Source organism: Myxine glutinosa, chromosome 1 (assembly GCF_964187855.1).
Source record: "Myxine glutinosa chromosome 1, kmMyxGlut1.1, whole genome shotgun sequence".
Classification (NCBI taxonomy): domain Eukaryota; kingdom Metazoa; phylum Chordata; class Myxini; order Myxiniformes; family Myxinidae; genus Myxine; species Myxine glutinosa.
Window position 1 is genome coordinate 443,257,135 of NC_136261.1, and position 27,922 is coordinate 443,285,056.

At 44.1% G+C, this 27,922-nt stretch overlaps 2 protein-coding genes and 2 long non-coding RNA genes across 6 annotated transcripts in view; 2 read left to right on the forward strand and 2 right to left on the reverse strand.

Annotated features, from left to right (window-relative positions):
- The window catches only part of LOC144889670 (E3 ubiquitin/ISG15 ligase TRIM25-like), a 51,364-nt gene extending 30,919 nt beyond the window's left edge, over window positions 1-20,445 (reverse strand). The window contains exons 1-4 of one of the 3 annotated variants that reach the window (XM_078770796.1): window positions 20,155-20,317; window positions 18,555-18,714; window positions 6,745-7,422; window positions 3,161-3,256 (exon numbers count right to left, since the gene is read on the reverse strand). In XM_078770796.1, the coding sequence (XP_078626922.1) occupies window positions 3,161-3,256; window positions 6,745-7,377 (729 nt within the window). In that variant the 5' untranslated portion in view covers window positions 7,378-7,422; window positions 18,555-18,714; window positions 20,155-20,317. Of the gene's footprint in view, window positions 1-3,160; window positions 3,257-6,744; window positions 7,423-18,554; window positions 18,830-20,154; window positions 20,318-20,363 lie in introns of those variants that run through there. The other 2 variants (XM_078770794.1, XM_078770795.1) reach the window with 2 other exon arrangements.
- The window catches only part of LOC137418230 (E3 ubiquitin/ISG15 ligase TRIM25-like), a 1,962,167-nt gene that overhangs the window by 1,895,868 nt on the left and 38,377 nt on the right, over window positions 1-27,922 (reverse strand). The window lies entirely within an intron of this gene.
- LOC144889692 (uncharacterized) overlaps window positions 1-27,922 on the forward strand; it is a 283,804-nt gene that overhangs the window by 243,461 nt on the left and 12,421 nt on the right. The gene's annotated exons all lie outside the window — the stretch shown is intronic.
- On the forward strand, window positions 12,618-14,234 carry LOC144889684 (uncharacterized). Its single transcript, XR_013621993.1, has 3 exons — window positions 12,618-12,720; window positions 13,412-13,577; window positions 14,054-14,234. It is a non-coding gene; the product is annotated as an uncharacterized LOC144889684 (long non-coding RNA).

Genomic DNA, 27,922 nt, shown 5'->3' on the forward strand with positions numbered 1-27,922 from the left:
CACAGAGTGAGGGTCATAGTTTCTTGCAATGAAGTGTGTGTCTAATTGGCACAGAGAAGTTTCTTCTGCCATTTTTGTTGAGCAAATGCGTCTTACTCTGAGTGCTTGACTGTATGGTGTGCTTGCAATTGTATGTTTAGGATGAGATGAAGAAGGGAGAAGGTAAGAGTGAGTGTCTGTTGGTTTGGTGTATAGTTCTGTTTCGAGTCTGTTATTTTGAAGCGTGAGTGATGTGTCTAGAAAGTGAACTTCGGACTGTGAGCTGTCGAATGTGAACTTGATGGTCGGATGAATCAAATTTAAATCATTTTGGAATTGTGCGAGACTACGGGGGGATTTTGACCAGATGAACTGGATGTCATCAATATAACGTACCCAGGATTTTTCCAAGATTCCGTGATGAGGTTGTGCATTGATCTTGGCCTCTATCTGAATCTATCTGAATAAGGCCCTTCCTCTCCTCCATCAATCAGAAACACTCGGCACCACATTTCCTCAACCTCCACTAACATCATTTCGACGTGGTCGGACACTCAGGGACCTCTTGGTAAAAGCAAAGCACCCACAGCCCCACAACAAATAAACTAGGATCCCTGGCTTCTATAAATGCACAGCAAACAAATGCATTATTCACAAACATTTACTAGAAGGAAACAAATTCTGTAGTTCTAGCACTGGACAAAAATTCCCCATCACCTCCTATATGAACTGCAAATCTACATGGGTCATATACCTAATCACTTGCCAAAAGTGCACCAAACAATATGTTGGAAAAACTGAAAATACACTCTACACACGATTTAATAACACCCGGTCAGAAATCAATAACTTCCACACCAGTCAGGGCAAATCTCTACCTTACACGATACACTTTAATCAACCGGATCACTCTATAAATGACATTCAGATCTCTGCCATTGAATCAATCACAAATCGATCACACACCACGATTCTGAAACGTGAGTCCTTTTGGATACACAAACTTCGGACAAAAGTCCCTCATAGCATAAATTTTGATGACTAAAGCATGTTCCCACATCAACCCAATCAAATTGTTAACCGTAACCCATTCATTAATTCATTTATTAATTCATTCATTCTACCTTTATATGTAATTTATATAAATATATAAATATATTATATGAATATAAATGGGATATGAATATATGCTTGTGTGTTTATGTATGTATATCTCTATATTTGTATATGCACGTGCACCCTAACGGAAGTGAGCGTAACGCAAACGGTCACTTCCGTTGAACCTGGGGCTGGTGAGTGAGCTTTGGCGTGGCTCTTCCTTCTGTATGCATTTTCTACACACGTCACACATCTCACCATACACGCTTGACTGATATACATGCCTGCTGTTTTTGTAGACTCAGAAGAAGACCGTTGTTGGTCGAAAGCTTGGTCGACAATTAAAGATCGACGTCCTGAAGCTACGTCCGCGTCTTATTTAATCTAACGATTATATATATATATATATATATATATATATATATATATATATATATATATATATAAATAAATAAATAATGAATTGGTGTTGTTTGTTATATTAGTGCAAGCTAAAGTAACTGGTGTTGCACGAAGAAATTTAACGAAATACTCTCATAATTAAATTTGTGTTGTCAACAACAATTCACTGCAACTTCGACATGCGATCTTCACAATACAAATTACTTGATCACTCCAGGGAGAAAATCCCAGGCAGTGTATAAGTACAAGACCCAATTGACGCCTGTAGGTCAATTATCGGGGGTCAATTTTTTATCCAAACATAGCCCTCGACATTCTCTGGATGAAAAGAGGCCATATAAAGTTTGGGCGCACTGATTCCTACAAGGTCCGAATCCATAAACAAACAAATAAACAAACTTTCTTTATATATTAGATATAGCAGAGTACCCTCACTCCTGGTGGGTCGAGTTTGCACATTACTTGCAGGAAAAGTATCGTCTGTGTTTTTCAAGAAGTCAACAGATGTTTATGTGGTGTGTGCTTTAAAGATTCTAGATAGTCTAAAGGGTATATTCCAATCGTAGTTAGTGTCTAAAGGGTCAAAAGGGTCTAATCCCTCAAGCATGCAAAAAGGGCCTAAAAAGGTCCAAGTGGTCTAAAGCTATAAATGGTCAAGGGTCCAATATGTCTAATCTGTCTGAAGGGTGTACGGGGTCCAAATGGTGTTGAAGTCCAAGTGACTTAGGGAGTTTAAAGGTCTTCAGGTTCTTGGAGTCGAAAGGGTATAAAAGGTTGAAAGGGTGAAGGAATCTAAAAGTGTTGAAAGGGTCTCAAAAGTAAAAGTATTCTTAAGGGTATTTCAGGGTCTTTGGGATTTAATCTTTCAAGCATGTAAAAAGGGTCCTTGGAGGTCTTTAAAGGCTAAGGTGGTGCATGAAAATACAATGAGGACAATCCACAGGTCGGACTTTGTCTGTGTGCCAAATTTGGTGGTTGTCGGCACAGCTGTCTTTGCAAAGAAACACCAACACACACAGATAGGACAGACAGACAGACAGACAGACAGACAGACAGACATCCAACGAATTTTTTTTTTTCGGTTATTATTTATTATTCACATTGGTATTATTACAGGACCTGGTTTTTTTAAAGACAGAAGTGATTATATTTACAAAGGTGCCCACAAAGACAAATAAATACTAACATACACCCTAATTAGGCGTTGTCTCCTCATCCTCATGGTGCCGGGTGAAAGGGAAGGATGGGAGGGGAGGAGAGAGATTTCTGGGAATGGAGGAATTATTTTGCACATTATCTGCCTATGGTACCCCGAAAACGACAAAACATGACAGGAACACAGGGCAAGTCGTTCACTCTGACACACACATACACAAACATACATACATATGTACATACCATTGTCGGATTGTTTGTTTGTTTATTGATATAATTCGTTGACTAATTAATTGTTCCCTTGCTGCATTTTTTTTTTTTTTTTTTTTTTGCAGAGTTCGTTAGTTCACTTCTAAAAAAATTATCATCGTACATTCCTTCACAAAACAAGGATGACTTATTCGAAGAGAAATAAAGGTGTGAGTGAGCACCTCCCTCGAGTGCATTCCTTTTTTAATGGGGTACCAGGTGGGGGACATGACCCTTTCCAAGTTTCCAAGAACACCCATTTCTTGATGATTCCTACCTCTGTTTGATCTTCCTCTTCCTGAACCTGCCGTAGTTTGGATGCAACGCTCTGCATTGACTGTGACACATGAGGATACTTTGCAGCCAAAACATCCTGCACAGAATAAAGAAACAACAGAATGAAGAATCGTGAACCTGTGGTGGATTAAAAAGGAACATCCTGCACAAAATTAGATGAATACTAGCAGAGGTAACCGCACCTTGTGTGGAAGGAATTTAGAAGATACAAGATGATTTGTAATACGGGCTAACACCGGGTGGTGCTATACGATACACATTTACATAGTAAGAATTGGGGTCTTCGCCCCACCCTGAACCCCTTAACCTGAAGGATTGAAAATGTGTTCTTGCATTTCCATTTGCCAAGAGGATTGGTATGCGATATGATGGGGTTATAATTATATATATGGAGTATACATTTGTGAGAAGAAGCACAGTCAATGTGATGGGAGTTTTATTAAAATTTATAAATATTCTCTTCTCTTTAACTCCGGAGCTGAACGAGAAAAAGTCCCAGGACGCCATTAACCACTAAAACAGTCTCAGCTGTCTTGAAGGTCGATGTTTGGTGAAGCACTGAAGCAGTCATGATTACATCACTCTACATTTAAATAATTATATAATTATATCAGGGGTAGCTGCACTGACATTACGTCATCGTGACATGTTGGTGTGAAGGTAAAGATCGATATATTTTGTAATTTAAATTGCTGGAAAACGTTTGAAAACCTAAAATGTCCAATTACAAATATCGAACCATTTGGAAAGTTTTCTCTGGGATTGAACAGTTTTCAGGATGTGGTTTTAATGGGATTTTTATATTGTACGCTGATTTGATATAAAAATACGAATTTAATCCAAGGGATTTTTCAGATTGGGAAGAAGATGAAGATCCCCTCAATTGAGGTCTGGATGATAGATGGATCACCTGTTACCTGGGTTTGAATACCTTAGTGGTTGGTCCAAGATGTGATACACAGGGTCTTGTAATATAGGGGAAAGACCTTGAAAGGTATAAGTGTATAAGGTTATTCAAAATGAATTCTTCTTCTTCTTCTTCTTTTATATGGAGCACATTTCTGCAGGTTATACCATTTGCTGGGGGTGCAGGTGTGTCACTGATTCAGTGCCCTCTGCAAGTCAGAGCGTTAATCAGAGATGCGTTCAGGGAGCTGGCGATCAGGAAAAGTTGATTTGTACCGATTTGAAATATTCCAAAGATAGTTAGTTCAGTAAGTTGTATAGTTGGGGTGCAGGAAACAACTTACCGACATCTCTCTGATTTATTTAAACACACATTTTAAATGAAAATTCTGTGATGATGAATCTTTATTTAACCTTCATTCGTCTTTAAGTCCGAGGATTGTAAGTAGCTCAGGCCGTAAACATTCTTCCTTATTCCAAAATAAACTTATTTTGGTGAACTCTGAACCCTTGTCACATCAACAAACAAACAATTTCACCTTTTATCAGATGGTCACCTGAAAAAAACTTATTCATTTCCCGTCACGTCTTGTACAGGTGAATGATCAACAACAGCACATGATAAATAATTCTGATGATAAACTCATTCCCAGAAATCTCACGTTCATGAGGAATATTCCGCTACGATGACGTAACAAGCTGTACATAAATGGATAATGGTCAATCGGAAAGTTAAAAATATTCAGACCTCCACACGAGCCTTCGTCATATAAATCTAGCCCCGTGGGGGACTGACGGTTATATCCCCATGCCCCACTCCACATATGGAAGTTGAAAAAGGCGACATTAAAACAAGAAAGAGCAATCAGAGATCGCAGACCCTCGCCAAGATGTGTTTGCGAGGTGTATTCTGTGGGGTGTTTTTGTACATTCTTTCATTATTTTGTACAACCACACTTTCATCAGACATGCGTGACACATGACATCCTCTTTATAAAACTGAATTCAGTGTTGTATTTTAAATATATATTTTTTAATGAGGCTGTCCTCAGGGTCATTGGAGTTCCCAGGGTCTTTCGCATCCATGGAGTCTTTTGGGTCATCAGGCTCTTTTGGGTCCTTGGGGTCTTTTTGGGTCATTGGGGTCTTTTGGATCTTCGGAGTCTTCATGGTATTTTGGGTCTTTTCCGTTCCTCGGGGTCTTTTGGGGTCCTTGGGGTCCTCTGTTTCTTCATGGTATTTAAGGGTCTTCATGGTCTTGATGGGGTCTTAAAGGTTCTTCAAAGGTCCAATGGGTCTCAGCAGTCCAAAGTGTCGAAAGGTACATTCCGATATTACATAATTAATAGACAGGATGCCACTGACTTCAAACAGAACATAATTAACAGATATATTGAAAGCTCACATGGCTGGAGAAGATAACAAAGTGATGCTTCTTCTTCTTCAAACAATAACTTCTGGCTGTCAGACCGTAAGACCAATCATATTGAAATTTTAAACACGTGTTCTGTTTGCGACTACGTCATTATTTTGAAGTTTCACATCGATCAATGAAGCGGTTCAAGAGGTAGAACTTTTAAAAGATTTTTGTTCAATCCAATATGGCCACCAAACCATGTGACGTATGAATTATTCAAGGGCAGCAGCGTATACACAAGGCACGGGGAACATATGTTTGAAGTTTCCGTTCGATCTGTTGAGCCATTCTGGAGGAGTGGCTTTTTACAGTTTTATTCTTCAAAAAATCATTGCCGCCAAACCATGTGACCTATGACGTCATGGTTGTCCTTCTGGAAGTTTCTCCCATCTCCACACAGGATCTCTGGAGCTCAGCCAGAATGACAATCGGGTTCTTGGTCACCTCTCTTACCAAGGCCCTTCTCCCATGATTGCTGTTTGGCCAGACGGCCAGCTCTAGGAAGAGTCCTGGTTGTTCCAAACTTCTTCCATTTAAGAATCAAAGAGGCCACTGTGCTCTTGGGAACCTTCAATAAGGAAGAATTTTTTTTGACGGCTTCCCCAGATCTGTGCCTCGACACAATCCTGTCTGAGCTCTGCAGGCAGTTCCTTCGACCTCATGGCTTGGTGTTTGCTCTGATATGCATTGTCAGCTGTGAGACCTTATCATCTTATATAGACAGGTGTGTGCCTCTCCAAATCATGTCCAATCAATTGAATTTACTACAGGTGGACTCCAATCAAGGTGTAGAAACATCTCAAAGATGATCAAGAGAAATGGGAGGCACCTGAGCTAAATTTCAAGTTTCATAGCAAAGGGTATGAATACTTCTGTCAATGTGATATTTCAGTTTTTTCTTTTTAATAAATTTGCAAAACTTTCTAAAATCCTGTTTTCTCCTTGTCATTTTGTCATATTTTGTTTTTTGGCTAACCCCCGCTCTAGCAGGGAAAATGGCCTTAAAATGCATGTTGTTGTTGTTGTTGTTGTTGTTGTGTCTTTGTCATTATGGGGTATTGAGTGTAGATTGATGAAGGAAAAAATAAATTTAAACGATTTCAGCATAAGGCTGCAACATAACAAAATGTGAAAAAAGTGAAGGGGTCTGAATACTTTCTGAATGCACTGCATTTCAGCTAAATAACCAAAAATAATATGGATATAATACATACAATAACCATTTTCACTGATTTACTCACCTTCAGTTCAGCATGAGCAATCTCCACACCAACAACTTTGTGGTCCTGATGTTGTCCACCTGTGCACGTGACACACATCAAGCTCCCATCATCCTTACAATAGAGTAGGATTGGCTTTCCATGCTCAATGCATCTTAGTTCCTCAATCTTCACTCCCGGATCCACCAGTTTGTGCCCTTTCTGTTGATGAGGCTTCAGGTGTTTCTCACAGCAGAGGATCTCACAAGGTACACACCTCTTGGCTGCCTCTCCATTACAAAGCTCACAGAAACTCTCACTGCCCCCTGATTTCATTCCTTCCTTAACATTCACATCACCATGTTCTGCATCTTCAACCTCAACCCCCAACCCAACCTTTCCCTTTTTCAACTTCATATTTTCTACCAAGTTGGCAATGATCACATTCTTCATGAGCTTTGGTTTTTGTGGAAAAACCTCACGGCAATTTGGACAAACATAACCTGCATCCTCTTCCCTTTTCTCCCAGGATTTCTCCAGGCACACACGACAAAACGAGTGGCCGCATGGCAAAGCAATGGGCTCCTTGTAGAGTTCAAAGCACACTGGGCATGTGAGTTCATTCAAAATAACTCCCACATCAGAGGAAGAAGAAGAAGAAGAAGAAAAGGCCATTTCCTTGGGGTGAGAGAAGAGCGTGAAACAGGGTTGAATTGAAACCTGCAAATGGAGATTGATAATTAGAAAATCGTAAGGCAATTAAAGAGCAAGTATATACATATATATTGTTGCAGCCACAGGTTCCGGGGCTTGCTAATAGGGGAAGATTCGGTTTTCCCGGACCTGAGTCAATCGGGCATGGATAACTCCATGACTTGAGCAGTGCCAATCAATCTACCAGGTTCCCAAGGGTCCCCAGTCCAATTATTGTTTACATTTGGGTCACGTCATTTTCCAACCCATTTCCAACCGGGTCTCGCACCCTCGATATGCACTGCTCTTATCTTTTAAATCTTAATGAGATGCAGCTTTGCAAAATCTTCCAGTGCACATCGGACATGGACTGGAGCCAATTAATTCGTTGTGGTAGAAATCCTCCCAGGCTAACACCACAGGTGGACTGCGCTCGACCAATAGAAGAAAGGACAGGCACAGACAGATCGCGAGAACAATCAACAACGAGGCGGTTTATTTATAAGGATGAGGGGGCAAGGTGGAGGATATAAGCAACAAAAGCAATTCAATGGTACAAGCAGAATCAAAATGGACAAGGGATCAATAATGCACAAGGGATTAACTAGAAAGACACTCTTCCGCATCACGACGTCGACCGATATGCCTCCACCCACATCACTACATCATTATAGATACATGTACCAAGTTTGAATTTAAATCCCTTCAGCTATTCTCAAGTTATCACATTTTACCTGACATGACCTCTGACCTTTGACCTCTTGACCACAAAATCAAAATCAGTTTATCTTTGCATCGTACTATAATGATATGAAGTTTGGTGAAAATCCCATGAGTGGTTGACAAGTTAGCCTGGTAGTATAATTCTTACCTGACCGGACATCTGACATTTGACCTTTCAACTCTTGACCCCAAAATATAGTCAGTTGATCTTTACATCATTATACATACCTGTACCAAGTTTGAATTAGATCCCTTCAGCAGTTCTCAAGTGATAAACCTATTACAGACTTTGACCTTTTGACCCCCAAAATCAAATAAGTTAATCTTTGCATCATAACACATACTTGTACCAACTTTGGTCAGAATCCCATCACTGGTTCACAAGTTATCGCGGTAACATAATTTTACCTAACATGACCTCTGGCCTTTGACCTCGTTACCCCAAAATCTAATCAGTTAATCTTTACCTTATTATACATACCTGCACCAACTTTGACCGTTACCCCTTCAGCCGTTCTCAAGTTATCGCGGTAATATAAACCTATCACGGACAGATGGACGGACAACCAGAAAACATAGTGCCTCCGGCGACGAATGGACAAAGCACAGGGACAAAGAGCAGAGTTATCCTGCTCGACATAGTTTATACTGTACATATTCACATTACAAGGGCGCCAATCAGACTCATCACGAGGAAGAGGAGATGAAGAAAACAAAGATAGAGCAGTCGTTAAGGTGAGGGGTAAAGAGGAGGACTACTTCGTTGGGATGGGTGGGGAGGAGGTGCAGGTGTGGTGCAACCAGGTGTGGTGCAAGAAAGAAAAATGGAAAGAGGTGCGTATCTGGAGGGTCCCTCTAAAAAGAACGGTTGGTAACTTTGTCTTGGGCTTTTCCTTGTTGAGCTTATTGTGCATCCAGAGTGGATGTTTGAAGAGAGAAAGATTTGGTGTATGAGGTGATAATTAATCGACCTGCCCTCCATATTGGAATGGGCCCGGTATGGTGTCTGGATTGCTCGCTTGGCCAGAGCTCCATCCTGCCAACTCCATTCCGCAGCTCTCTCCCGCTCGCACCGCTCCAACAACCCCGATCCGCCTTTCCCAGTATCAGTCAGGGGGTTTTCAGCCAGGAATATTAAATTAAACTAAAGTAGTACACCGACTATGACATCACACTGACGTCATGTACATTCATTGGTTTATTATTGAGCCTAATATAGTTGCTGGATGTTGTAATATGGTTGCTGCATGTTGTAATATGGTTGTTGCATGTTGTAATAGGGTTGTTGCATGTTGTAATATGGTTGCTGCATGTTGTAATATGGTTGCTGCATGTTGTAATATGGTTGCTGCATGTTGTAATATGGTTGCTGTATGTTGTAATATGGCTATTGTATGTTGTAATATGGTTGCTGCATGTTGTAATAGGGTTGTTGCATGTTGTAATATGGTTGCTGCATGTTGTAATAGGGTTGTTGCATGTTGTAATATGGTTGCTGCATGTTGTAATAGGGTTGTTGCATGTTGTAATATGGTTGCTGCATGTTGTAATATGGTTGCTACATGTTGTAATATGGTTGCTGCATGTTGTAATATGGTTGCTGCATGTTGTAATAGGGTTGTTGCATGTTGTTATATGGTTGCTGCATGTTGTAATAGGGTTGTTGCATGTTGTAATATGGTTGCTGCATGTTGTAATATGGTTGCTGCATGTTGTAATAGGGTTGTTGCATGTTGTAATATGGTTGCTGCATGTTGTAATAGGGTTGTTGCATGTTGTAATAGGGTTGTTGCATGTTGTAATATGGTTGCTGTATGTTGTAATAGGGTTGCTGCATGTTGTAATATGGCTGCTGCATGTTGTAATATGGTTGTTGCATGTTGTAATATGGTTGTTGCATGTTGCAATATGGTTGCTGCATGTTGTAATATGGTTGATGCATGTTGCAATATGGTTGCTGCATGTTGTAATATGGTTGCTGTATGTTGTAATATGGCTATTGTATGTTGTAATATGGTTGCTGTAATATGTTTGTGCCCTAGTCGTGCTGTTAAATAACATCAGGTGGGTTGATTCAGCCTGTCATCCTTCTGATGTCGGCAAAATAAGAACCAGGCTAGTATAAACAGGGGGCACTGCATCAGGGGCACAGTCGGCACATCTTAACATCAGCGGCACATCTAAACATACACCAACCATACACTCCCAGCAATGATGCAAACATCCGCCATTGGCTGCTTATGGAATATAACTCTGTGTGTGTGTGTGTGTGTGTATGTGTATGTGTATGTGTATGTGTATGTGTGTGTGTGTGTGTGTGTGTGTGTGTGTGTGTGTGTGTGTGTGTGTGTGTGTGTGTGTGTGTGTGTGTGTGTCGTTGGCTGCTGCCTCCACAGTTTAAACATGGTTGGGTTTCAAGAGATGCAACGGAGACCTGGCAGTGTCCACCTCCGTGTGTGCAGGTGCAAGTTTGTATGTGTGTCTGGATGAGTTAGATGCCTTTACCCTCCTGTTGATGGGGGTTTGGGGGTTGGCATGCCCAAGATCACATAACCCTCCTGTTGGTGGGGGTTAGAGGGTTGGTATGCCCAAGATCACCTTACCCTCCTGTTGGTCGGGGTTAGGGGGTTGGTATGCCCAAGATCACCTTACCCTCCTGTTGGTGGGGGTTAGGGGGTTGGTATGCCCAAGATCACCTTACCCTCCCGTTGGTGGGGGTGAGGGGGTTGGTATGCCCAAGATCACCTTGCCCTCCCGTTGGTGGGGGTTAGGGGGTTGGTATGCCCAGGTTCACCTTACCCTCCTGTTCGGGGAGGCATGTTGAAGCTGCAATGCTCTCATTCCAATATGGAACGTTTTGACAAGTTTCTCCTCTCACCACTAATCCTCCCCAGGTAAAGTCTCATTTATTGAACTGTATTATTTATTGTAAATCATTCATTGGATGTAATCGATAACTTTGTATCAATTGTAATCCCGTGTGTTGTGTTGAGTTTGGTGAATCCATCATTTGACGGGATTTTCCTTGAGTATTCACATAAAAAAACAATCCCCGAGTATCAACATTCAGAATAATCATTCAGTGTATTAAATGAAATGACAAACTGGACAAGAAGATCATCAGAAGGACCGGGAGCCCGCACCGGGAGACTAGGAGCCCAGGGGGGGTCAGCCTAGATGGAAAGTTAACCAATTTTCATGTATATAGCAATGGTCCATGTGCATGTCCATGTAAGGAAATGGACTTTCTGCCGGGCACATTATGGTGGGTGTGGTCAGAAGGGCCATTCGAAAGGGACCCAAAAATTGAGCTCGATCAGCTCTGTGAGTTAACCTGATGAAACCGAATGGAAAATGTTCGGCATAGTCCCAAATATCATGTATGACCACTGCCAGACATTTTCAGTGGTGGGGTGTGCCTGCCAGATTACATAAGCGGATGCCCAAAATTGAGCTACATCAGCTCGTGAGTTAACCCGGTAAAACTTACTGGAAAATGTTTGACATAGTCCCGTGTGTCAGGAATGACCACTGCCAGACTTTTTGAGTGGTGGGTGTGCCCGCCAGACACTCCCGAATGCCCCCACACCCAAAATTGAGCAAGATCAGCTCGTGAGTTAACCCGGTAAAACTTACTGGAAAATGTTTGACATAGTCCCAAGTACCAGGAATGATCACTGCCAGACATTTTCAGTGGTGGTTGTGCCCGCCAGACACTCCCGAATACCCCCACCCCAAAAATTGAGCTAGATCAGCTCGTGAGTTAACCCGGTAAAACTTACTGGAAAATGTTTGACATAGTCTCAAGTACCCGGAATGGTCACTGCCAGACATTTTCAGTGGTGGGTGTGCCCGCCAGACACCCCCGAATACCTCCACCCCAAAAATTGAGCTAGACCAGCTCGTGAGTTAACCCGGTAAAACTTACTGGAAAATGTTTGACATAGTCCCAAGTACCAGGAATGATCACTGCCAGACATTTTCAGTGGTGGTTGTGCCCGCCAGACACTCCCGAATACCCCCACCCCAAAAATTGAGCTAGATCAGCTCGTGAGTTAACCCGGTAAAACTTACTGGAAAATGTTTGACATAGTCTCAAGTACCCGGAATGGTCACTGCCAGACATTTCCAGTGGTGGGGTGTGTCCGCCAGACACCCCCGAATGCCCCCACACCCAAAATTGAGCGAGATCAGCTCGTGAGTTATGCTGATGAAACCTCCTGGAAAATATTCAGCATAACTCCGTGTATCATGAATTTTCAGTGGCGGAGTGTGGCTGCCAGACACCCCAAAATGCCTGCCCTCCATTGAGCCAGACGGAATTCTGAGAAAAAGCCCAATGTATCTCTTGATTCTGTGGCATTGTAATTTACTCACAATTATCAATATAGCATGTATTTGACCAAGCCTGAACCTAGACAACATTAAGGTGCCAGGTGTGTTACTTTACATATATTACATTTTGTGACACTTTTACCGGTATATGTGTCAGTTTTAAAATAGGAATCAAGTAGTCAAGTTCTCTTTGCACTGCAACCCAACTTATTTTATTGAGGATCAGAGTCATCAACACATCCAAGAAGATATTCGACACAGTCTGAGGTAAGTTTTGTTACTTAAATTTCTCCCCATAGATATCATGCTGCCACCTATTATCTCATTAATCAAGCTTTAAAACTTTAAAGATTTAAGAGAGGTCTCTCCTTTGTAACTATACTCAAAATCAGTGTGTTTATGGTGGTGCAAAGCGGTACATGTACATGTACATCCCTTTGAATCCATCAGGTACGGGTATGTTACCAGAATAGCGCCGAGGCCTAATCACAAACTGCATAGGATTCACCTAACCCTCACCCTCCTGCTGATGCTGTCCATCCATCATATTGAGGGCTACTTGTCCATTAATTAGGCCTACTTTATCGACTGATATAGATATTTCAATGAACCTTATGCAGCCAAGGTTACTCACACTATATACTGCAAGTGGAGCCTATATGCTTAGGTCTACGGTCATTAATTTCAAAGCGAAACAATGAATGTATACTCTTTTCTTGATTGAGGGAAATGAAGGCGTATATTTTTCGTGTCTGACTGGACCATTATGATAATTCTTGTACATGTTAATGAACCATTTCCCTCAAGGTAAGCTAATGCCCATACTACGATAAATGTCAATTTTGATTCCTCTCAATTAATATTTAATATTACTGTCGTCATTTCTTTTAATAATGGGTGTTAGCAAAAGTGTGGCTCTGGGGATTTTTTAATACAATGCATTATTCTATTCTTTCAGCTTTGGATTATCGACGTCAGCCAGGAGGATGACTGCAGAAGAGCAAGGTTCGGAAGAATCACCCAGGAGGATGGATCCAGAAGAAATATGTGTGACTTCAGAAGAGCAATGTTTGGGAGAGTCAGCCCAAGGATCAAATCGTTCATCCACTATTGTCAATCAAGAGGTAAGGGTAATGGAACTTAATTTGCACATTCTAAAGCACTGACAAGATACCACTCACCAAGCCACCGGAGAAATCTCCTCTCAAAACGTCCACCGAGTTAGCATAATTTTGTAACTACAAGGACAGAGGAGAAATTCGGAATTCCCATAACCAAATGTCAAACGTCATTATGCCTCCACCACAAATTTATGTTTTCGGGTTGTCTGTCCGTCCGAGTCTCGTTATCGTGATGTCTTAAGAACCGTTGAAAGGATTTTCGTCAAACTTTTTACATGTCATGTACGCACTTGGAAAAAGAGGCAACATGATTAGATTTGGGGTTATTAGATCAAAGGTTACATGTCAATTTATTTGCACAGAATATCGATTCAAACATTATGCGGTTGCCAAGCTGACAGTTATATCCACATGTGATCATATGGTCCCTGGACCATTTAATTTTTACTCCACATTAACGGATCCTATTTTCATTCCAGAACAATGACGCTGAGGGTGTTTCAAGCTGCTATATCTGTCACAAATGCACAGAAGAGGACGGCAAGCTGATAAAGTTCAGTGACAGGACATGGACAACAGTAAAGAATGCTGCTGCCTTGCGTAAAAATTTTAAATCTGACATACTTTGAGGTCACACACAAGATTCTGGTAAGCATTGATCACGAATCTTCTGTCAGCTATCACCTTCCTGTCATAAGCATTACACAGCAGTGAAGCGTCCCAAAGAACCCCTGCCACCTGATGATGAACCAACCACCAAAAAGGCTTCGATCCGAACAAGACGCTGCAGTGTCCTTCCCAAGTCTGATCAGCAGGGCCTGTTGAAAGGGACTTGTATTTTCTGTGGCAAAAGCCATATGCATGGACAAAGCAAGACTCAAGATGTCAATGAAGCATGATACAACAAATTTATGCAAATGACTGGCAAAGTTGATCAGGTAATTAAGGCACGAGAAACTGAGAATACGATCATCATTATAAAATTAGAATACCTTACAACATCTCTAATCATGCCTTTTATTGACATTCAGGAGAACCCATTAGCAAACATCAAACGGATCGACTGTGCGCTGCTGCCACCTTCTCGTCGGACCCTTGACATGAAGATTCGACGAATGCAGTATGTAACAGCATTGTCGACACATGCCGTGACAGCATCTCCTGGGGACGGTTTGTCATCAACCGATTATGGATGGTCTGTGAATGACAACATCCTGAAGACAACCTGGTTTGAAGGGCCAGCCATACCAGACAGTTTGTTTGCGAATGGCAGTAACAACGCAGAGGACATGGAGGTCGAAGGTGACAGCGAGTCGGAGTTGGAAGTAGAAAATATTGATGGATTATTGAGCGATTCAGATGGCGAAGCATGGAGTGAAGACTCAGAATCAGAGGAGGAAGACGGGGATTACTGATAGGAGACCAGCTCTACAGAATTTGAATTTGTTTGAATGAATGGCTGACATCTGCTTGTGGTCATTCATGTGGGCTATGCAGTACCATGTTATGCTCAACATTTTCAGTCACTTTCATCAGGATTGGTAACTCATGAGCTCAGATCTAGTTCTGTATTTTGGAGTTGGGAAGGGGGTTCCAGGTGTCTGGCAGGCATACTCCACCACAGAACATGTCAAGTGGTCATTCATTATTATTTTTTCTTTCGTTGCCTCATTTGAAGGACTTTATTGTTTCATCATATGTAATCACATTACAAAACATAAATGTGCAGACAAATGAAATAAAATGCTGGAGCGTAGCATGTCAAACAATCTTTCTACCTGACTTCTGTCATTTCTTTCGTTTGGTTTACTGTTCAAAAAAAAATCAGTTCAGATTTCAACTCGTGCAAAAGAGCTCTGGCATGTGTTTTAGTACCACAGCTCATCTTTGTGTTTTAGTACCACAGCTCATCGTTGTTGCCAAAGACTAAATACATCAGGTTCTATCTGCTTTTTTCTCTCTACAATCAATGAGTAGAAGTGTTTTGTTTTCATGTTTAAAACATTGATAGCATCTACTGCAGTTGACATTTCTATACACAAAGAATTAAGTTAAGCACCCCTACACAACGAATTAAGGTAAGCACCCCCTAATATATATTCTTTGTGTATATGTATACATTGGCATATATTCTAAGGTATGTGAGATCAAATAATGATTGGTATGACATTAGCAATTATCCATTGATGAAATGCAGATGAGTGCACTCATCTGTGACGCCCATCGCTCGTGCAGCACGTGTTATCATCCACGTGGTCGTTATTTTCTGTAAATGCACTATCATCACGGGTTATTGCAAGTCACGCCTGAGCTCGTGTGGGGGTTACATGGTCATTTTCTCGTAATGGTGGCTCGTAGACGGTTGTCGGACGGAGAACGATGGCGGATAATAGGCATGATCGAGTCCGGAATGTCCAGAAAAGCTGTAGCTCGAACGTTTGGTTACCACCATTCGGTGATCCGTCGGTTGGTGCAGAAACACCAGGAAACGGATGCGGTGAAGGACCGCCCAAGGTCTGGAAGACCTCGCGTGACAACAGTCCGCCAAGATAGAGCGCTTTTGAGACTGGTGCGACGATATCCCTTCGCCTCAAGCCATTTCCTGAAGGACAACTGGCTGCCCAACAGAAGGCTATGTCACCGTACCGTGAGGAACCGCCTGAAATCGGCCGGTTTAAGGTCAAGACGAGTGATCAAGCGTCCAAGGCTACTCGAACGACATCAGAGGGAGCGTTTGGCATGGTGCCTAGCGCGACGTGGATGGAACATCCGGTCTTGGAGGCGAGTTCATTGGTCGGATGAAAGCCGGTTCTTGCTGTACGTGACAGATGGGCGTGTTCGGGTGTGGCGCCACAAAAACACCGCGTATGCACCTAAAAACATTCAACCAACGGTACCCTTTGGTGGTGGCTCGATTATGGTCTGGGGATGCTTCTCCCATGACTGTAAGTTGGACCTGATAACTGTGCGAGGTAACCTCAACAGAGAGCGATATGCCGAGGAAATCCTGAATACCACCGTAATCCCGCACTTCGATGACCACACCCTCGCCAGCAGACCCATCGTCATGGATGACAACGCCAGGCCTCACCGTGCGAGACGCGTCCGAGCCTTGCTGGAGCAAGGTGCTGTGACAACCATCCCCTGGCCTGCGTACAGTCCTGACCTGAACCCCCTCGAGCACGTTTGGGACATGTTGGGACGACAAATTGCGAAGATGGTCCCTCCAATAGCCAATCTGGATGAATTGGAATGTGCATTACATCGGGAATGGAACAACCTGCCACAGCAACGCATACGACGGCTTACAGGGTCTATGAGACGTAGGGTTGAGTCAGTGATCCGATCACGTGGGTCCTACACACGTTATTGACGCAAAGATCGCTAGAGGTCTTCTCAGAACAATGACTGTACGTTAGAAAACATAAACGTCATCCACACTGTCCGTGATGGACCTATAGCTCCATACTTAAATTGAGGTGAAAATATGCCTAAAATTCCCAAAAATTTTCACCTTAAATTATTCAGAATAAAATATTGAAAACGGCATGATTGTTATGTTTTTATGTGACCATAATATCACTTCTCCAGAAAATATAGCAATATCATGGGTATATTACACTGTTTTGACGACAACAAACTTGTAATGTGCGAGGTTGTAAAAAAACGGGGGGGGTGCTTAACTTAATTCTTTGTGTATATAAATTGTTTCCCTGATTAATCCCCACCTGTTTCATAAAGTACGCAATTTATCCAACCATAATCTCGGAATTTTACGAACTTAAAGGGAAATAAATGTTTCGGCAATGTATTACATTTAACAGATAACGTCAGCGTCTTTACAACACCCATGACAAATGATGTGTTACACCTTAGAAATCCCTTCTTTTCCCATGACTTGAAATAAAACATCTGATTTTCAAAAGTTATCATGCTGTTATTCCATTGTATTTTATTCTCAATGTTATTCTCATCAGGTTAAATCACAAGCTGATCTCGCTCAATTTTGGGGTGGTGGCATTCAGGGGTGTCTGATGGGCACACCTCACCACTGAAAATGTCTGGCACTGGCCATTCATGATACCTTGGACTATGCCAAACCATTTCATGTAGGTTTCACCGGGTTAACTTACGAGCTGATCTAGCTCAATTTTGAGTGTGGGGGCATTCGGGGGTTTCTGGCGGGCACATCCCACCACTGAAAATGTCTGGCAGGGCTTACTCGTGATACCATGGACTCTGCCGAACTATTTCCTGTAGGTTTCACCGGGTTAACTTAAGAGCTGATCTAGCTCAATTTTGGGTGTGGGGGCGTTCGTGGGTTACTGGCGGGCACACCCCACCACTGAAAATGTCTGGCAGTGGTCATTCGTGATATCTGGGGCTATGCCGAACATTTTCCAGTAGGTTTCACCGGGTTAACTCACGAGCTGATCTAGCTCAATTTTGGGGTTCCGGTTATCTAATCTGGCAGGCACACCCCACCACAGAAAATGTCTGGCAGTGGCCATTCATACCCCGGTCTACACCGAACATTTTCCACTAGGTTTCATCAGGTTAACTCACAGAGCTGATCTAGCTCCATTTTGAGGTCCCTTTCTAATGGCCCTTTTGACCACACCCACCATAATGTGCCCGGCAGACGTCCATTTCCTTATATGGACATGCACATGGACCATTACTATATACATGAAAAATGGTTAACTTTCCAGCTAGGCTGCCCCCCCCCCCCGGGCTCCCGGTATAATTCGGAATAATCATTCAGGGTATTAAATGAAATGACAAACTGGATAAGAAGATCATCAGAAGGTGCACTCGATCATCACAAACACAGGTAGCACAACAGAGCGCCAGGTGTCCCATGACAATGTGCTTGTGTCGACAAAAACAGAAACAGAGATTATAATGAGATTTCATGAGTGAAACATCTGATCCATCACTCAATGGGAGTTTTAGTAAAACTAAGTTCGAAAGGTTCACCTGGTATCATCACTTCCGGTTCCAGTCTCTGAGCAGTGGACGTGCGATTTTCACCTCTGCCAACTTCCTCAAAGATAAGTCTTTCCCGGTCGTTTTAGTTGTTTGCTTTGGTGTATAACTAGTATAACTAGCATAACTAGTCCCACTCCTCCCTCCAGGTCTGCAAAACAGGCGTTCACCACCATCTCTTATCATCCAAAATATCCCCATCCAAAACCTTGATCTTTTCTACCCCCGTTAACCTACCCCAATCCCACCTCCGTCAAATTCCCTGTTTTCTTTCCTGAAATCCCTGTAGCGTCCATCTTGTTTATCCCATGTACCCCGCCCAGCGCTCTTTATCTCCCGATATCCCTGTTTTGCACTGTTGTTCTCTCACCTACATCCCTCTCACCCCCTCTCGCTCCCTTTGTTATACTAGGGCATGCCCGTACTATATCTATATCTAAAATTATATCCCCCCCTCTATTTACATGAAATTGTTTGGTTCATGAAATGTTTTGGTCCATTCGCAACGCCAAAGCGAACGGCGAACGCTTTACATGAAATGGTTTGGTTCATGAAATGTTTTGGTTCATTCGCAACGCCAAAGCGAACGGCGAACGGCTTGCGAGTACAGTGACAATCCCCCCGGGGTTTTAATTAGTTTTAAAACATAGTTTAACGCCAACATAGCGGCAACATAGTTTGCCAACGTGAAATAAATGAATACGCTCTCAAATGTGCCAAAAAAAAAAAAAAAACGCTACCCGTACGCTCTACCCCGCCCGTACGCCCGTAAACAAAAAAAACAACGCTCTTCGCTTCCGCCTTTCGCTCTGACTGAATTGGGAGAAATAATGCGCATAAGAAATCGAGAAATTATTATTTTCTCCGGAAGAAATCGAATTACGTACCGTAATGGCGCACGCGCTGGGCTCAGCATCAGCTCGCTCTCACATCGGCCACGCCTACGCAATAACGCGTTCTGTGATTGGATGCCGGAAGTGCAGTCCTCACTGTCCGGAAGGTCGTATATCGCAGTTACGATGAATCGCAAATTCGTTTTTATTAGTTTTAAAACATCGTTTAACGCCAACATAGCGCCAACATAGTTTGCAAACGTGAAATAAATGAATACGCTCTCAAATGTGCCATCCGAGGCAGAGTGTGTTCGCCACGTTCGGCACACGCGATCGTTCGCTGCTCTCTGATTGGTTGAATCGTTTTTTGGACATAGCTCGGTAAGTAATTGTCCGATTAATATGAAACCTTGAAAAGGCACATCCTCGGGTCCCCAGCAATATACCTGGCAAGTTTCAAGTATATCGGACCCGTGGTTGTCGAGAAACAGCGGTCACAGACAAACAAACAAACGTACAAACAAACAAACGTACAAACAAACAAACGTACAAACAAACAAACACACAGAGATTACTGGAATTATAGATAGATGATCCACATGTTAGCTCTTACATGAGACTCGACTTGGTATAAAATAAAATCGTCCGTGTCCCACAACCGGCGTCTCCACCATGTTTCGTCCGTATCCGTCCACAACTTTTTCAGACATCTTGTTCACAAATAGATGAAGAGACATGAAAACAAAACCTCCATCGACCTTCGGTGGTGAAACCAATGAACCTGGAACTCTGTGGTTCCTCTGAGGCCCTAAAACTGACGTCATCCTGCTGAACCACACGGATCTTCCCGATCGCACTCTCCACACACTCCTTCATTAGCAGAGTGAAACAAACACGATCATTGTACAACATTTCTCATTAATAACTTGATAACTCCTTAACCCGGGTACGAGTACGGACACGTTACCTCTCCTGCTGATGAAGTTTCAAACCACATAAGCACTTCCGCGAACTGAACTCATAGGGGTGGAGCCTCGTTCAGTGACGTCATGAACAACGTGATGACGCAGCCGCGTAGAACGAGGGCGTGTACTCCCGCACATTCGAGTCTCACAGCAGGTCACGTGGTTATTTGGAACGTCATCAACTCGATTTTCATCTTGTTTTTCACCTGAAGTTTATTTTCTTGTGAATGAATAACCGAATGAGGCAACATTCCGCGGGAGTTTAAACCCTTTCATGTATTGATAACGTTTATTTTAAACCCGTTATCTCTGATTATCCCGTTTAATAAACAAACTTGTTCTCATCTCGTTATCATTTATCAAAACAAACATCATTCCCGAATCCCGATCCACGGATTTCTCCGATCGATGTTCGAGTTCAGAAAGTTCAATCGGAGCCTGAACCGAACTCATTCGGGAGAACGATCTTCAACATGTGTTTCAGGTTCAACCCTGGACGGCTGGGTTCGAATGCCGACCCAGGTATAAACTGCCGTCCAGGTGTTTCGCAGGCAGGTGATTCATCAAGGTGTTCATCTTCGTCCCTTGGATGGACGTAAAGTCGGACGTCCTATGTGCTCGCATTAGTTGGTGAACGTTAAAGATCCCACGGTGTCATTCACGAGCAGGCAAGTTATCGCCGGCATTCTGAACAAATTACACATTCCTACTGAAACCCACGAACAGTGGCGTAGTGAAGGGGATGGGGGGAGGAGGAGGAGGATGAGGAGAAGGAGGGGCAGGAGGAGGAGGAGGAGGGGAAGGAGGAGGAGGAGGGGAAGGAGGAGGAGGATGAGGTGCAGGAGGAGGAGGAGGGCGAAGGAGGAGAAGGAGGCGCAGGAGGAGGAGGAGGGGGAGGCAGTGGAGGAGGAGGGGAGGGGAGGAGAAGGAGAAGGAGGGGCAGGAGGAGGAGGGCGGAGGAGGAGGAGGGGAGGCGGAGGAGGTGGGGATGAGGAGGAGAGGGGAGGAGGAGGGAGGAGGAGTAGGAGGAGAAGGAGGAGGAGGAGGAGTGGAGGAGGAGGGGAGGGGGGGAGGAGGAGGGGAGGGGGGGAGGAGGAGGAGGGGAGCGGGGGAGGAGGAGGAGTAGGAGGGGAAAGTAGGGGAGGAGGAGGAGAGGGGAGGGGAAGGAGGGGATGTGGTGCCAAATTACTCCTCAAAAAACCGTTTCCATGCTCCATTTGTTTGTATTGTTTATAAATTATAACACAACAAACTCATGAGATCAGGAAAAGCAACTTTCAGAACCGCGTTTTACAGTTTAAGAGTAATCATGAAGGTAAGACTCATGAGTTTTACCCTTTACCCTTACCCTTTATCCTTCACCCGATTCAAAGTTAGGGTTGTACCATTACAAAAATGGGGGGTGTTGTGTGATTTATTTGTCGGTAAAATGCGTAATTACGCGAATGCGTAAATAGGGTAAATTATGGACGATGGTAATCCGATTATAATCACTGGTACAATTTCAACGCTCTTCTTCTTTTCTCTTCATTTTTGCGATCTTAGTATTTCATCATTTTCTTGAGTCTTGTGCTGTTGAGGCCAATTTGGCTGGGTCCTGACACCTCAAATAGCAGTGCCTTAATTTCTTTTTTTGTACCCAAGTTTGATACCCGGGAACAATGCTTTGTTTTCTATGCTCGATGGGATCAATTAGGTTGTATCTCATCCAGGGATTACAATTCAATTCAATTCAATTCAATAACCTTTATTGTCATCCCATCCATATACAATTTAGTATAAAATGGAACGAAATGACGTTCCTCCTGGTCCTTGGTGCAATATAAACATTGAAGCAAGACTACACATAGAGCAATTGGACATGACAAGTGCAGCGCAATACCATAAATACACAGAACAATACTATAAATACACAGGATAGTATACAGTAAATACACAATGAATATCCATGGCAATATGAGTATATCCAAGACAACATTAAAAAAATTATTTTTTAACAAAAATGTATAGAGTTGAACAGTTGACTGTAGGTTACATCTGATAAGTAAAACATTTATGTTGCAACATTTTATGTATAGCAGTATATGATACATGCAGCGCAAGTGGGTGAGGGGAGAGGGGAAGGGGAGGGTGTTTAAACCCTATTAGTTAAATTAAAGTGGGTGGTGGAAGGTAAATTGGTGTTGAGGAGCCTGACAAATAGGGGGAAGAAGCTGTTATAGAGTCTGGCAGATCGAGCTCGTATGCTGCGGTGCCGTACCTTTTCCCAGACGGCAGATGGGCAAAAAGTCCATAGGACCGGTGAAAACGGTCGTCATCTATTCTGGCGGCCTTGCGTGTGCAGCGTTTGTAATAGATATCCTGCATGGAGGGGAGAGAGGCCCCAATAATGTTTTCAGCTGTCTTCACTATCCGCTGCAGAGTCTGGCGGTCCGAGACATTGCAATTCCCGTACCAAACAGTGATACAGCTGGTCAGGACGCTCTCAAAGGTACCCCTGTAGAATAAGGTGAGGATGGAGGGGGGAACGCTTGCCTTCCTCATGCGTTGCAGGAAATGGAGACGCCGCTGTGCTCTCTTGGCTAGGGAAGTGGTGTTGAAGGACCATTTGAGGTCATTTGTGATGTGCACAATGTAATGAAATTGTGTCTAAGTTGAACCCAGGTGCTATGCTGCTTCTGTCCGCTGCGTGGCAGTTATAAGAACTCAGACAGTCAGCGCTACGACCATTCCTGTGACATTTATTCTGTGTAATGTTGTGCATACTTAGATGGTGCGTATTACTCTTTGTTCCAGGCTTGCTTGTAATAATTGCAAATCCATTACTGATTCCAATGATTGCTGAATATTGATATTGCTATGGTTCTCCGCCACCCTTCCTACCCTTACCAAGGGGGGATTAATCCCCTTGTTCTTGCTGGGCTTGGCGGAACCGAGACTTGAAACACCCCTTCCGGGCGAGCGCAAAGTAGGGTTTCGGGACCAAGTCTCGCTCGTACCTAAATACCTGAGCCGCCACGGAAACGAGGAAGCAAGCCTCGCACGAGCCACGTGTAATATGAGCACGCCGAGCGGATTGCGTACACATGGTCCGCGCAGTTACCTAGATATTGGAACCTGATTCAAGCGGTTTTCCTCGTTCCATGCTTAGTCAATGATGGAAATCACAAGGACGATCGAATAAGGAAAAGGAAGAACACAGGTTTAATTATCAACCCCACAAGTATGTACAATTTGGTAGCAGCAGAGACACAGCACATAACTTAAACAGTCTTATTCTTAAATCCCAGACGCGGGCCCGCCACACTCACACAGGGACTTGCAGGCAGGTTGATGTCCCGTCCAAACGCGTCGACGTGGTTGTTCAGGAACGGCCCCTTCCGGCTCTCCACAGTCCTCGTGCATCCCATGAAGATGGAAAGCAGGTGGTGGGAAGATCCTCGTAGCGCGTCACTCGTACAATAGGGCAGCCGATGAGGTAGGAAGAAAATGCGTGTCTCTCAGCGTGGCTGGCGGTTACACAGCCGTTATCACTTGTGTAACTGAAGGCACTGTACGCAGCTCGGCTTAAAGCTCAACCGAGCGTCGCTTTATACATGAGCGTGTATTCTGGTTGATGCGCGTTTTCCGCCGATCGTGTATCTCTCAAAGTTATCTTTGGCTCACCGCGCTCCTTCAATTCATCAGCCAGGCCTCACAAGTCCTTTGTTCAACGAGACCTCCCCCGCTAGTCCTCCTGCACTAGTCCTTTGTTCAATGAGTCCTCCCACGCTAGTTCTTTTGTTCAATGCTCAAGCGCCTCTCATCAGACCTCTCCCATCACTGGTTACTCATCAAGCTCAGCACCCATCTCATAAGGTGTTCACTTGTCAAGCACCTCTCCCATAACTGGTGGGGGCTTTCGCACGACGGGTTATATCTGCCAAGCCCTAAGCCTGATCGAATGTTCCAACCACGCCCTATGATGCAGTGCTGCCACCACACACTGTAAGCCCTGATTGGTGGCTCGTGCTTACCGTCAGCTGCCCTGCCGCCCCTCATTCGGCTCCGCCCCGACCCTCCTAGGCCTGCCTCGTGTTAATTCGCCCAAAATGAACCAAAGTCAGTGCAAAGTGGCATGAGGCTAGGGAGGCTGGAGAGTCAGTAGAATTAGGACCTATTCTCCTTGCTCTAGTCAACGCAGAACTAACATAGGAAAAGGACTAAGCTCACAAATACTAATAAATAACGATACTACAAATGAGTCTACATGTTGCTTGTGTGACTAACTATGAGGGGGAAATTTTAACCTTTATTATACCAACTGTTACCAAAACTCTAAACCGCAACACTACCCCCTCTCCCTCGTCAGACTCGTCCCCGAGTCGAACCTACAACAATTGGAACGACCGGTTTTGAGAAAGATCTGGGAACTAACTTTTACTTTTACATGTGACATACAGATGTGGTTCCCCCTATTGCGTTGACTAGCTACTCTAACAGAATCACGCCCACAACTAACTGAATTGCGGAATTTTTCCAAACTAAGCATAAAGCCGGTGGGCAGCATCTTGTATTTACAAACACAGGAAACTTACTTATTTACAGTTCTATGACCCAGGACCTGTCCTTTTTGGAAATAAGATTTGAGGGGAAGAGAAAGCACAGCAAAGCTCCCTCACTCTCTTCAATCCCACTCCTCCCTCCAGGTCTTTAAAACGGCTGTTCACCACCATCTCTTATCTTCCGCAATCCAAAACCTTGATTTTTTCTACCCCCGCTAATTTCACCCCAAATCCACTTTTTGAGGTGACTTTTGAATTCTTTCCTGGAAGTCCTTGGTGTCCTTGCGTTTTATACCTATCCTGCCTCCCCCCAGGCCCTCTCCCTCCCACACATCTCCCGATGTCCCTGCTCTCAAATGTTGTGTTTGTGTGCTTCCTCCCCTTCTCTCCCAATCTTGTCAACTGCTCCCCTTTTTATATACTTTGTTTGCTTGTTTGTTTGATTTGTTTGTTTGATAAATGTTAGCTCTTTCACGAGCCTCGACTCTGTATACAAAAAAAGAAAAGAAAAAAAAAGCATAAAAACACACTCATAAAGTCACAACACTTGCTGCTTGCTTCTTCTTCTTGCATCTTGCATCTTCTCCTTGCATCTTCTGTGTGCATAAACCTTACAATTCTTCTTGCCCCTAGCACACCATCATAAAAATGTACAACAAATGTATTTATTGTTTGTCTTGGCCAAGCAGGGCCAACCTTATGTGGTCCGACTGCGTGACATTGATGCCACTCAAAACAAGTGGTCCGAAGATGCAAGGTGATGCTGCAGCAAAGTGCTACACAGCAGAGGTGTAAGGCCACAAAAGACTTGTGGTCCATAAGTGTATAATGTGTGCAGCAAAGTGTTTGTGGCAGCAAAGTGTTTGTGGCAGCAAAGTGTTTGTGGCAGCAAAGTGCTGCACAGGTGCAGCAAAGTTACAACAAAGGATTCGGCAGCAAAGTGCGGTGCAGTTTGGCTGCACAGGTGTAGCAAAGTGCAGCAGGGGTGCTGCACAGATGTAGCAAAGTGCAGCAGGATGCTGCACAGGTCGCTGGTGCTGCACAACTCCTCCTCCAAAATTGGTCCTGGGGTGGGGGGAAAGACAAAGCACAACCGGCAAAGCGGAAAGGGCGCAAAGGTACACAGCAAAACAAGGTGATGCAACGCGAGGGGCGTGGAGGAGCGAGCAGAGAAGACTTGTCCCTAACCGCCCATACCCCCCAACGTCGGCTTACACTATAGTAACCTAGCCCTTCCTTATATTTACAAATTCGTCTCTAAGTCTTGTCTCCCATATCCCCCTCTACTTCCAAATTCGTCTTCCAATCCCTCCCAAGAAGGAAGAGATGGAACAAACACACAATGTCACTCTAGGTCGTGATGCGTCTCACTTACTCAAACAGTTTACCAGCGTCCTGGTGTGGAGCTTCGTCTCCTCGGTGAATGGCTGTGGATGGCACGAAGGGATTTCTCTTCCTAACTACTCTAGTAACATTAACTTATTTAAACTACCAGGGGTCGTGCCCTGCCAATCGGCCATCTTTAAACTATGTGGTTCTAAAAACCGAATTCCCATTGACCACCCTGCGATGCCCTACGAATTTGGGTCTCACTCCCAAATTTTTCTTTCTGTGCCTTTGCACAATTTCGGGGCTGGGTCGTGTGGCTCCAGTAGCAGGTCTAACTACCTGCGCACCTCTGCCACTGAAGTCACAACCCGAGCTTACCTGCTCCTATGACTAACTAAACTGGGGAAGGCCCCTCCTTGCTCTTCACTCCCTGATGCCCTCCTTGGCATTGGGCTACCCGGGTCCTTCCCTTGGATCCTCCGGCCCCACTCAACACTACACAACTACCCTAACTGGCTCCCAGAGCCTACCTGTGGCCTCACCTGGCCGACAAACTACCAGCATCGGAGTGCCCCAATAACCATATGCACCAATTAAACCACACGCCCAGCCATTTCACTGACTCATGCACCCTCCAAAGCACTACTTGGCCACTAACTGCACCGCAGGTGTCAATATCCAAACAATTTACCTAAACCCACTACCTAGGTTTACACAACCCCCCCCCCCCCGGGCATTCGTGAATGGGTCCATCTCCCCCCTTTCACTCCTTCGCACCATGCATTCCACACCTTTTATTCCCACAACAAGCATTCCACACCACTTATTTGTACACCAAATTTGCACACCTTTTTATCTCACACACCAATTATTTCCACTGACCAAATATCTTGCACACCTCTTGTGCTCGATACAATTCCTCACACAATTCCACTTATCTTCCAAACACAATTCCTCAAACAATTCCACAAACACACAGCATCATCTATCTAGCTGCTTTTCCCCTAAACCTCGTGCTTCCCCATAATCCCTTACACTAAGCACTCCCTTCATCATTATCATCCTTCTAAGCTACATACGTCCCCACTATAGGTACAATGTCACTACTTAAATCTCATGTCCTCTACAGTCTGCTAGATCCCTACCATTATCCTAGCCCTCCCTCGGCTAGCTTTCACTGCCATCCCCCTAAACTAATGCTCATGAGCCCTGGCGTGCAATGGTGGCACCACCATTTCATTTCCCATTTCATTCCCATTTCCCAACAATACTCTCATCCGTTCACTACGCTTGAGCCTCTCCATGTGGAAATACATCGTCGTCACGGCTCGGCCTCGGCGGGCCGAGCGATCCATTCGGGTGGTTTGTCGCCTGTATGGGGTGTCCGTCCAGCATTTTCGATCCAGGGGAGAAGGGATGGACGGGCCGAGGTGCTGGGGCCCATCCCTGCGTGGGGCCTCGCAGTCCCACGCACGGTGACCCAACCGACCACGGTCGGAGCACCACACTCGCCAGGGTGCCCGGCTCCGAACTCTCCTACCTCCCCTTGAACCTTGCCGATGGCCTTTGCCACCACGGCACAGCACCAACCATAGAGGGCAGGGACTGGCACGAATCGTGCTCGCCGGTCTTCGCGGGACCGACGCAGCACGGATTCCCTCCGGTCTCTGCGGCACACAACTCACCGA